The 12,047-nt window shown below is 43.6% G+C and overlaps 1 protein-coding gene and 1 pseudogene across 1 annotated transcript; both read left to right on the top strand.

The window, feature by feature from the left end:
- The window catches only part of LOC121304198, a 387,591-nt pseudogene that overhangs the window by 163,764 nt on the left and 211,780 nt on the right, over positions 1 to 12,047 (top strand).
- LOC121304406 (ETS domain-containing transcription factor ERF-like) lies at positions 5,679 to 9,884 on the top strand. Its single transcript, XM_041235531.1, has 5 exons — positions 5,679 to 5,742; positions 6,123 to 6,357; positions 7,760 to 7,940; positions 8,272 to 8,398; positions 9,241 to 9,884. Exons 1-5 carry the CDS (start codon positions 5,679 to 5,681, stop codon positions 9,882 to 9,884), a joined length of 1,251 nt encoding a protein of 416 aa, XP_041091465.1.

Here is a 12,047-nt window from a genome sequence, read left to right as displayed (position 1 = left end):
GAGGGAGAAGAAGAGATGAGAGAGGAGAGAGCAGATGGAAGAGAGGAGAGAGGAGAGAGCAAAGAGAGAAGAGAAGAGAGGGAAGAGAGCAGAGAGAAGAGAAGAGGAGAGGAAAGGGGAGGGGAGAGAGGAGAGCATAGAAAAGAGGAGAGGGAAGAGAGAAGAGAGAAGAGGAGAGAGAATAGAGGAGATGAGAGAGGAGAGGGGAGAGAAGAGATGAGAGAGGAGAGGGGAGAGGAACAGAGATGAGAGAGAAGAAAAGAGAAGAGAGGAGAGATGCAAAATAATAACAATCTACCTATCGTCTCTGGGTTTTACCATGCTTCCCAATGCTTTACTATGCTTGCCTATACTTTACCATGCGTGTGTCTCTTATCCTAGCAAACACGTTTTACATCAAACAGCTGAACCCATCTCTTTGTATATAAGAACATTTCCATTTCAGAACCTCGCATCAACCCAGAAGGAACGGAGTGGTTCTGGAACACGACAGAACATTCTGTATCGCGTAGACAGCTGAACGCAGCGCTGATATCAGAGAGCCGTGTTCTTCCCCATCGCTTTGTACTCGGCGCTAGTAACATTGTAGATAGCTTGATAAAGCGAGTGTCTATCTGATCATCTTAGCAACCTCGCTTGCGTGCCCAGTGGCTATATGACCGAGAAAGCGTGTTTACAATCGTTCGCTCTCCCGGGGTTTGAATCGCCAGGGACGGATGAATGCTACTATACTGAAATGACGGGCAGGTCAATTATACTGAAATCAAATAAATAAATAAATAAAACTCATCATTAAAAATCATTAGCGCAGTCCTGCCACTGCAATGCAATAGTCTTGGATTCAATGCTCACCTTCCCATGCTTTCACTGTGCTCTATTACATTGTGCTAGCTTATAGTGTATAGCAAACTTTTATGAGGTTAATAATGTTGAGCTAATTTTATAAATATATATATATTAGACTGTTCTTTCTCTCTCTCTCTCTCTCTCTCCCTCTCTCTTTCTCTTTCTCTCTCTCTCTTAGTGTGTGTGTGTGTATGTGAAGTTTCAACCCTACAGGGCCGGACTGAAGTGCATTTATGTCTATATAATTAACTGACATTGCGAGACAAGCTATTATTAATAATTAATTATTAAAGTGTCTCGACAGAGCTTGAGCGATTTTATATAGATATATATATATAGTTCTAATATATATATTAATATATATATATATATCTATATATCTATATATTAGTATCAGGTTTAACGTGAACACAACAATCTGTTATTTAATTGTTCTTTCTTTCGAAAATAAAAATGTAATGTAGGTACACAAAAATGTGAATAATTGATTTATAATATAATGATCAATTATTTACGTGTTTGTGTCCCTTCGTTACATTGTTACATTTTGATGTTGCTCCTTTTTGTAGCAGTTTTCCTTTTTTTCAAATGTAAAATATTTATCTATCTAGCGACACACAGATACGCCCAAAAATATACAGATACGTTGCAAAGGTTGTATTGTAAGAACGATGTATCTTACAATACAACCTGTTCCATAATGCATAACACATTCCATTAAAGTTTACCAGCCTGATTGTCATAGGTCTAATAAAACACAATGATCTCCTCCTGTCTCTCTTCTCTCTCTCTCTCTCTCTCATCTCTTCCTCTCTCCCTGCACCCCCGCCTCTCACTCTCTCGCCCATTCCCGTCCAAATCGCCCCTAACACTTTACCCAGCGCCCTTACCCCGCCGCCAAATAAATAAATAAATAAATAGATAGATAAATAAATACATGGCTCCACAGTTCAAACAGATGTCGCCTCTTTAGGCGTCTAGAGGAAGAAAGAAAACGTCAAAGATTGCGCGCATGAATATTAATAAATAACGCAGAGCATATATCTGCCGGTTTTCTTAACAGAGAAAGATGAAAATAATACAGATTCTGTCAAGCAAGGTTTTTCACAGACTCTTCTGTAGACTTAGATGCACGCTGACGAAAAAAAAGAATGTCACATTACAGTACAACTGACTGGCCTCGCAGTTCAAGGTGAGGAGAACGGTTAGTGGTTGCATCGATATCACCTCTAGCACACAAACATTTACAAAGTTTAGGGGGTTAATTTTAGTAGCGATTCCAGGAGAAATCTTTGAATAGGTATTTGTTAAATCTCTCTCTCTCTCTCTCTCTCTCTCTCTCTCTCTCTCTCTCTCTCTCTCTCTCTCTCTCTCTCTCGGCTCTGTGCAGCCGCCGTGTGAAGCAGTTCCAACGCCGTATGATTCGGGGTTTGATCTGCGAGATGCGAGATCAAAGGCTCTCTCTGTCTATTAGTTACAGCGCATCATTGATCCTGCATCGATCGACGAGACATCGCCCTAACATACGCGAGGCCTAAGCCCCAAGCCAAAGACCGTCTGTTCCCATACAAGGATCTCCGCTCTAGCCGCGGGTTATAAACAATGAGGCTAGAGCCGATTTAAAAAAAAAAAAAGCTTCTCTTTCAACTCTGAGGCCGCTAGATAAAACCAAATCGATAATTAATGAAAATGAATAATTTAAAATATCGATTAATGTTTCCCCTTTCTAGTCCCTCTCAACAACAAACACTTTCCTGTTTGGGCCAGGGTTCAGTTCATATCTATATATATATATATATAGGATAATCTCTACTCTGGCTCTCTCCCTCTCCTCTATCCTCTCGCCTCTCTGCCTCTCTCCTATCTATAATATATTATTTATAATACCACTCTCTGCTAAAACTCTATTTCATTCTGTGCGCAGTGCTCCTCCTCTCTCGCAGCTTCTCTCTGCTCTAATATTAAATTATATATTGACATGATTTTTTTAGAGGTGCTTTCGTTGTTGAGAAAATATTTAAATTATTATTATTAGTAATAGTGTATTTGAATATTTAATTGCTCTTGTAATTAATGCGTCAGCGTGTGTCTGTGTCTGTGTGTGTGTGCGTGACAGACAAACCACTATACCCTATACACCGCATAACCATGCACGGGTAAAACACGCACACACACCGTGGTAAACGTGTTTATACAAGAAGAGTAGAGGAGAGAGAATAGAGAGGGGCAGAGGGAAAGGGAGAGAGAATTCAGCCGGTGCTGGAGTCTATTCCCCGCGCTACTTGTTATAACGTTCCTGGAGGTGATGGGGGAAGTTGAAAGCCCTCAGAAAGTGAAATCAAAACTAACAAGGAAATAACTCGCGCCTCTTATCTCCGCAGCGCCCCCGGGGGGAGAGGGCGCTAGCGGGGGGGAGGGGGTTTGGAAGGAGGGAGGGAGCGGGGAAGCGAGGGATTCGGACGCTTCCTGTTTGATTTGTAAAAAATGCATTACCTCCGAAATCAAACAGAAAATCACTGACAAGGAGAAGAAAAACACGAGAAACAAACTCTCTCTCTCTCTCTCACACACACACACACACACACACAATCTATCACTCTCACGCTCGATCTCTCTCTCTCTCTGTGTGTGTGTGTGTGTCTATTTATCTAGATATGTAAGGAGATAAAAAAAAAAAAAACAGGTATTGATCCGGGACTAAAAAAAACAGAGAGGAAGGAAGAAGAAAGAGGAACATGGAAATAAATTAAACATAATTCACAAATACAAGGATAAACAGATGGAGAGATGGGGATAAGATAAACAAGAGAGAGCGAGGGAGAGAGCGATAGAAAGCTAGATGGGTAGACTATTATGTACATTTATAAACATCTATCTATCTATCTATCTATCTATCTATCTATCTATCTATCTGTCTGTCTGTCTGTCTGTCTATCTCTCTATCCGTTTATCTGGCTGCCTGGCTGTCTGGCTGTCTGTCCAGCGCATCTCTTGCTCCATCCTTTAAAAGCAGCGAGTCTAATTACAGTCGCCGTTGAAACACTTTCAATGACAAATATAGACACCCTTTCTCAACCCTCGCAACGAATTAAATAACTGCGGGCGGTATTTAGTTCCGCCACCTTTAAAAACACTCGTTATTAAGATGAATGTAAAAAGAAAGCAAGAAAGAGAAATCATTGTAGAGTTGGGTTTATTTATTTATTTACTGATTGATTGTTGTTGTCTATGCTGTAAGTGTTGAGTTCTCGGAGATGAATGAATAAATAATGCTTCACTCGCTCGACTCTGTGTCACAGAGCTCAGGCGTGAAGAGGAGTCGCCCTGGGCTGAAATGTTGCGGTTTTCTCCTTCCCCATCTGCTCCGTGGTAATTAGCCAGCACACTGCCTTCCGTACACACGAGGAACAGAACCAGAGCCAGGGACTCTGCATGGGAAGCCAGGCCGGAGTTGGAGCGCTCGTCACCGGCTACGCGCTACTGAGAGAGCCCGGGACGGCAGGCGATATCAGATTTTTTTTTTTTTCCTTCATTCTGTAGAGGCTCGGCTTTTTATTACAGTAAGAAAATAAGCAGACTTTTGAAAATAATAAATAATTCCTAAATAGAAATATATATATATATATATATATATATATATATATGTTATCTATATATTATATATATATGGATATATATTACTTTTACATATATTATTATATTATTATATATTTATTATATTATTCTATATATATATATTATATAAAGTATATATTAATAATAATAATAATAATAATAATAATAATATGAAATGCCACTGCATGATTAGGGCCAGCGAGTCCAGTTTGATTTGAATGAGATCCAGTATAACGTATACTGGGCTGTGTGTGTGTGTGCAATGCTTTTAAAAAGACATTTCATTGGGTTGCATGTTCCCATGTGTTGCTGCAACTGTTTGCATAAGGTGTGTGTATTGTTTTTATATTTTTTTAAATATATGTTGACCACTTTTTAAAACCTTTAAATTGCATTCCCTGGCTCAGGACGGCTTCCCATGTACCCGCATGGACCTCTCAGAACTACATTTCCCATCATGTTCCTGCTCACTGGCAAATCCATCTCGCAGTTACATATCTCCCCCTATCTATTCAGATCTGATCTCTGTTCTGCACTATGGACTGTAACTGTGTCAGTGACTAACCTCTCTCTCCCCCTCTCCTCTTCCTCTCTCTCTCCCAGATCTGATCTCTGTTCTGCCTATGGACTGTAACTGTGTCAGTCTACCCCTCTCTCCCCTCTCTCTCTGTTCTGCACTATGGACTGTAACTGTGTCAGTGACTAACCTCTCTCTCCCCCTCTCCTCTTCCTCTCCTCTCCCTCTCTCTCCCCCTATCGTTCCCTGATAGATAGGACTAGTTTGCACTATGGACTGTAACTGTGTCAGTGACTAACCCTCTCTCTCCCCCTCTCCTCTTCCTCTCCTCTCCCTCTCTCTCCCCCTATCTATTCAGATCTGATCTCTGTTCTGCACTATGGGCTGTAACTGTGTCAGTGACTAACCCCTCTCTCTCCCCCTCTCCTCTTCCTCTCCTCTCCCTCTCTCTCCCCCTATCTATTCAGATCTGATCTCTGTTCTGCACTATGGACTGTAACTGTGTCAGTGACTAACCTCTCTCTCCCCCTCTCCTCTTCCTCTCCTCTCCCTCTCTCTCCCCCTATCTATTCAGATCTGATCTCTGTTCTGCACTATGGGCTGTAACTGTGTCAGTGACTAACCCCTCTCTCCCCCTCTCCTCTTCCTCTCCTCTCCCTCTCTCTCCCCCTCTATTCAGATCTGATCTCTGGTCTGCACTATGGACTGTAACTGTGTCAGTGATTTGCTCCTCACCCCTCCTGTGCCAGCTCTCTGGACCCCAGGTAACACTGACACTGCTTCACTCCATCAAACCCTCACTGCTGTATCTCTTTTTTCAAAGCGCTGCAGCCAGCAGGGGTCTTTGTAGCGCTGTGAGGTGACTCAGTAGAACTGCCCTCTTGACCTAGTGCTAGAGCCATTGCTCCCTGTGGAATACCCAGCTGAGACCTCGGCACAGCTAGGAAGACCAACCTCCCTACCCTGACTGTGTGACTCCCCCTGCGCACCACGCAGCCTTGCCTTTACCAGGGGAGACCCTCGGGGACCCATCCTATCCCTCTCGCTCTCTCTCCTTCCTCTCGCTCTCCATCCTATCCCTTTCACTCTCCTCTCCTCTTCCTCTCCTCCACATCCTATCCCTTTCACTCTCTCTCTCTCGCAGGTATAGCCTTCCCAGACTGGGCGTACAAGCCTGAGTCGAGCCCGGGCTCCCGGCAGATCCAGCTGTGGCACTTCATCCTGGAGCTGCTGCAGAAGGAAGAGTATCAGAACGTGATCGCGTGGCAGGGGGACTACGGGGAGTTCGTCATCAAGGACCCGGACGAGGTGGCGCGGCTCTGGGGCTTAAGGAAGTGCAAACCTCACATGAACTACGACAAGCTCAGCCGTGCGCTCAGGTGAGGGGGCGGGGCTGGGTGAGGGGCCACTACCCCGCCCCGCGGGGCGGGGGGGGGGCCCCCACCCCACTACTGAGAGGGGCACCAACAGGTGAGGGGGCGGGGCGGGGCTGGGAGGCGGCCCAGGAACTTCTATACAAACTCTTAACTTCAATGCGACCCAGTATAACTTATCATAGATATGTATTATAGCTCAAGATCCGTCATTGATCTCCTTTATACACCCAGCTGCATGAAAACCTCTGGCTGTTTGAACTTCAATTTCCGCTCAGTAATCAGGGATAGAGAAGCAACAGGCGCAAGCGTGTGGAAAAGTAAGACCGCTTTGTGCTTTAATTGCGTGTCTTGAACAGCTTGTGAAAAGTGTTACCGTGTGTGGCTCTGTGATTCTATTCTCTCGTTGTTTGAAATGGACTGCACGCGTGGTCTGTTAAAGACATCATATTAAAATTAGTCAACCGATAATTTGCCTATTTGGACAATTTCCCCCTATTCTCACTTCCAGCGGATTGATTTCACACGCACGACAAATTCAAAACTACAGAAGCAAATGCGTGTTTAATAATAGCGATTTCTGATTCAATTAATGTATCTGGTGTTTTTTTGTTTTGTTTTGTTTTTTTGTTTTTAAATCAGTGATCTGAACTATATAGCAATACAGAGAGAGAGAGAAAGAGAGAGAGAGAAAGATGTGTAGTTATTCCAACAAAATAAATCTCTTTCGAAGCCTCGACCCGGATTAATTTATATTGATTTTATAAGAACACATTAATAATGTGATAATTAAAGCCTCGCACTGGATAAAGAGACGTTCAAACGGAACGAATTACATTCCTGTTTAATTATCCTGTTTTGCAAGCCCCTGATAGCTCCAAGTCAATGCGAGTCGGGTTTTCAAAGAGGCTTCCTTTCATTTATTTCTTTGTTCGATTGCTGGTAGTATTTATTTATTTATTTTGCCGTATTGCTTTTCCTATCACGGCGAGTCATTTATATTGGAACCGTGGCCGGCTCGATTAGCCATGTCTTTGATGGCATATTATTACAAATTACCCCCGTCTTAATTATACAGTTCGGACCTGCTTATCCGTGACACACACACACACCCCTTCTCTCAGGTCCTACTCTCAGTGGCATCATCCGGGAGAGGGTTAAGGAAAGGGTCGTGGGTTTGTCCATCATTTCTCGTTAACCGTTTAATCTTAACCCGTCAGACATAGGGCGCAAGGCAGGACCTCACCCTGGACGGGACGCCTGTCCATCGCAGGGCACCAAACACGCAGGGCTATTGAGAGTGACCAATCAGCCTGAACCGCGTGTCTTTGGACTGTTATATATAACAATAAGTCGGGTCGAATCGGCGTCCTGTTTGACCGCCTGCTCTCCCCCTCCTCTCCTCCAGGTATTATTACAACAAGAGGATCTTGCACAAGACCAAAGGGAAGCGCTTCACCTACAAATTCAACTTCAGTAAAGTGGTGCTGGTTAACTACCCGATTCTCGAGATGGCCAGCTCCCCCTTTCTCTTGGCCCAGAATCACTTCAGCTCGCCCGGCCAGGACTGCGCGCCTGTCACGCCGGAGGTAATGCCCACCCGTGTGTTATTCACCCGTGTCATGGGACCGCGCATTTTATAAAAACAAGTAAAAACGGTTTTATTTTTCTAACTAGATTCTGCCCGACAATACATAAGGCAATGCATAGGGAAAACTCTGGCTTTTGAGGCTAGATTTAAAAAATACAAAAATAATAATAATAATAATAATAAAATGTTGTATAAATATATTTAATTCCCAATAAATAGATGTTAAGGATAATGCGCGTAGGACTAGAGGTGCGTGAATTCTGGTTATTCCTGATATAGGATTTATAACAACACAGTTAACGTTTCCTCTCCCCTCCTCACCTCTCCAGACTCTCTTCCCACGGCTCCCGGAAGCGAGCAGCAGGGAACTCCGCCACACCCTGTTCGAGCGAACTCTCCCAGGATCAGACTCGGAAAAACTGCGGCTGGACACGCCGTTCCCGTTCCTGGGATCAGGTGTGTGTAATGTTGAAATGAACTTCGATTCTCCCCCGCCCCACGTATGTGTGTGTGTGTGTCTGTCTGTGGGCAGGTATTATTATCAATATTGGGACAAAGTTTGAGAAAATGTCCCACAAAGACAGTAACTCCTGAAAAGACGACGCTGTGGGAACGTCCACACTTTGTAAAACACCTTTTTAAGAAATAAATATGCCTTTTAGAAAAGGCAAAATATTTAGTTTGTTGTCGACTTTCACCCTGTGTGGAGTTTTGTCTGACTGGAGTTTGAAATAGTAAATAAAAATATAGTGAGAGTCAATGAAGTCCCATCAAATATAATGTCTCAATACCTTGATTGGTACTGAGGCTTCTCCCCTCAACCCCTCATCCCTAAGAAGTCGACTCTGTCCTAATGAAGTCCAGCTCTGTGTATGGCCGCTGGTCACTATTAGAAGTGTGTTCTTAAGCAAGCACAGACAGCGCTGCCCTGTGATTCAATATTCATGTGGCTCCCAGGCTTGTATTTAATAGGACTCCACTGCAGAATACACGAGAAAGACCTCAACCCTTCACAGTGTGTGTGCGCAGGCAATCACTTTTTTTTGCACAGTATTTCATGTTAGATTTTCAAATGTTCAATTTTCAATTTGTCAGTTTTTTTTGTTAAGCATATGGAAAACTACAAAGTGGTGATGTGTAATTCAATATGGTAACTTAACATCATTCCAGCTGGTTTCATTCGACTTCACGAAGCCAAATTGTTCAGCATGTTTGCGAATAATGTTCTGTGCGTTCTGGCTGACTGAGGCTTTTCCAAGTCCTTGACTCCCCCCACCTCTGCTCTCTTCTCTCCACAGCTGGGACCTGCTACTCCAAACCCCCGGGCCTCGTCTCCCCTTACGGGCGCACCCCGCCTTTCTCAGAGTACCCCTGGAACTTTAACCCCTACCTTCCTGCCGCCTTCTCCCTCAACAACCCCAAACTACCCCCCAGCTCCCTCTACCCCCCTCACTTCTATCCCAGCCCCCTCCACAGCTCCTTCTCCTCTCTCCTCCCTAGTTCAGACAGCTTGGAGAGAGCAGGGGCAGGGGGAGGAGGAGGAGGAGGGACCCAGAGCAGTGTGGGGGTAGGAGGGCTAGCCAGGCTGTGCCTGCCTTCCTACCCAGCGGGGCTAGTCCTGGGCCGAGGGGCCGAGGCTGGGGAGCGGGAGGCCCCTGTGGCCCCTGGGGGAGGAGCAGAGAGCCCAGGAGCCCGGGAAGTGAAGGAGGCCCCCGGCTCGGATTTCGATTTGGAGATTATGGATCTTAGTGAGTGCAGCTCGGAGGGGGAGACTTGTGATTTTGGGGTGGAACCCCAGGGAAAGGGAGGGGCGTCTCCGGCCCTCACGCAAGCGCACAAACTGACAGGACCAGTCACTGACCACCCAACGTCAGCCAAGCTGGACGCGGACCCCCTGACCGTTACTATTGCCAGCAGAGAGCTGACTGCCACCAGGACTTAGTATCTGATCTGCTGGAAGCTTTTTAACTTGTGAATTGGAGGTGGCCCATCCGATCCTGTGAGATTTTTTTTTTACAGTAGAATTAAACATGCATGTAAATGTGTCGCAGGTAACATTTTAAATTAACCACTGCACATCCCTAATTAATCCTGGGCTGAATCTCACAGGAATACCGCTCTCTTCCTTCACACTCTCTTACTCGCCAACCAGGGGAATGTGTGCCGTGTTCATTCACAAGGGATGCCTTCAGAACTCACAGGAGATGCGCAGGCGATATTCTGGTGCCATTCCCGTGGGATTCAGACAGGAATTCATTTGAAGTCTGCTGCTGTTATTTTAAAGTTTTACCCAAGCATCTATAAGTGACTGCCAAAAACGGAAACACTTGGTACAGAACTACCCTAGGACACACTGGCAGTACCCAAACTTGTTTATTGCCAGAGTGGGTTATTTTTCCCCCTCATGTATCGGATCCTAACACAGGCTAGATGAGCTGAAGTGACTTTAATGAAGAGTCAGCGCCATCTAGTGTTCTGCCATGCCGGATCAAGTTTTTTTTTTTGTATTGCTGGCAATGCACTAGCTGTGCACTAGATGGCGCTGTTATAAAGCCCCTTCGTCGTGATCTAGCCTGGGTTACACCAGCCCACAGCAGGCAGGCAGCTAGGACTCAACCTGCCTAGTTCAAAGAATAAACAGCTTTTGAGTACTTGCAGTAAACGTCACTCCGAATGTTTGCAAACTTCACAAAAGGGTGAGGTGGAGGGCAGCTACCAAAACCCCAGAACCGCTTCTCTGACGCCGCGCAAGTGTTTTAACCAGTTAAGTGCCACTGTTCTCTCTTCAGGACCAGCTACTTTCTCATTTTTTGGATCATCTGTTTTTTTTTTTTTTTTAATTATATTGTTATCCTAACTTAAATTTCGTTGACCTGCAAAAATTCAAGTCTTAATGCAGCTGTTAATTCTTCAAATGCAGCCTTTCAGATGCTTTGATGATGCCTCGTATAAAATAAGAATCTGGAAGGTTAGAAACGCCGATAACAGAGAAGATAAAGAAAGCTCCATTTTCTACGTGGTTATCTTCTTAGCGGGCGTGAAATTTCACCGCTCCGAATACGGGAACGCGTCCAACTGGACTGTCCTCAAAAAACAAGACACTGGGCCTATATAAATATATATGCTGTAAAGATGCCGGTCTCTTTACACTGTGAACGTTTGGAATGGCAGCCTATTGCTTTGAATGTATCAAAGTACAAATGCCTAAGTTGTGTTCAGATTTTTTTTTTTTTTAAAAGACAAATGTATTTGGCACTTAATGGGTTAAAAAACAAAAACACACACAAAAAAAACCTTTATTAAAACTGTCAGTAGAGCTCTCAGAATCATGTCTAAACTCGACAGCCGGGGACACCGGTGTGTAACCATTAAACTACGCCCCCTCCCTCGCTACCTAGTCTGCCATCTAGTGGATGCAAGAAGTACTGCATTTGCTTGACAGATCATTTCTTACTGCTGAGTTTCACTGACCTGCAGTTCCAGCTTCCTTACATGATGTTAAATATTGTATACATGTTATTAAAAATAAATAAATAAAAAACGTTTACATGAAGATAAGGAACAAAAAAAAAAAAAATCGGTTTTCAGGTTAGTATTGTGTAATCCTGTGTGTTACAATTATTGTATGTGATGTCAGCAAAAAAAAAAAAAAACTTAAATACTATTTAATAAATGCATTTAAGTCTTTTTATTGTAGATACATTATAATTGAAATACCATACCTGTGTCGCTGTACGTCATTTTAAAAGCATTTCTGTAAATATTTCTCTGTAAATATATATATATATACATATATATTGTAATAATGACATTTAAAATAAAATAAAAAATATCTTGAAAAGCAATAAAAACCCAGTGTTTAAAGTCAGTGGGCGGAGATCTGGTTTTTAATACCTGCGAATATTCAGTGCTTTGAGAGTTAACCCTTTCCTCTGAGTGTCTATAGTGGCAGCGTATTTACATCACAGTTACTGAGTAAATACAAGTGTACAGACACATCGTTGCATTGTTAAAGTGTGCTTGATGTGGACGGGCTTTTGCATGATATAAACCGCACCATTTTCTGACACAATTGTGTACTTCCATATACAAAAAAGACTTCTAC

Source organism: Polyodon spathula, chromosome 37 (genome assembly GCF_017654505.1).
Source record: "Polyodon spathula isolate WHYD16114869_AA chromosome 37, ASM1765450v1, whole genome shotgun sequence".
NCBI classification, from domain to species: domain Eukaryota; kingdom Metazoa; phylum Chordata; class Actinopteri; order Acipenseriformes; family Polyodontidae; genus Polyodon; species Polyodon spathula.
Note: the sequence above shows the minus strand (reverse complement) of the source record. Positions and strands in the feature narration are given on the sequence as shown.

What these genes read in the sequence shown, in the direction of transcription:
- LOC121304406 (XM_041235531.1), top strand. Translation starts at nt 5,679, where the DNA reads ATGGACTGTAACTGTGTCAGTGATTTGCTCCTCACCCCTCCTGTGCCA. An exon ending in AAGCTCAGCCGTGCGCTCAG is followed by an intron (nt 6,358 to 7,759) that starts GTGAGGGGGCGG and finishes CCTCTCCTCCAG; the next exon opens with GTATTATTACAACAAGAGGA. An exon ending in GTTCCCGTTCCTGGGATCAG is followed by an intron (nt 8,399 to 9,240) that starts GTGTGTGTAATG and finishes TTCTCTCCACAG; the next exon opens with CTGGGACCTGCTACTCCAAA.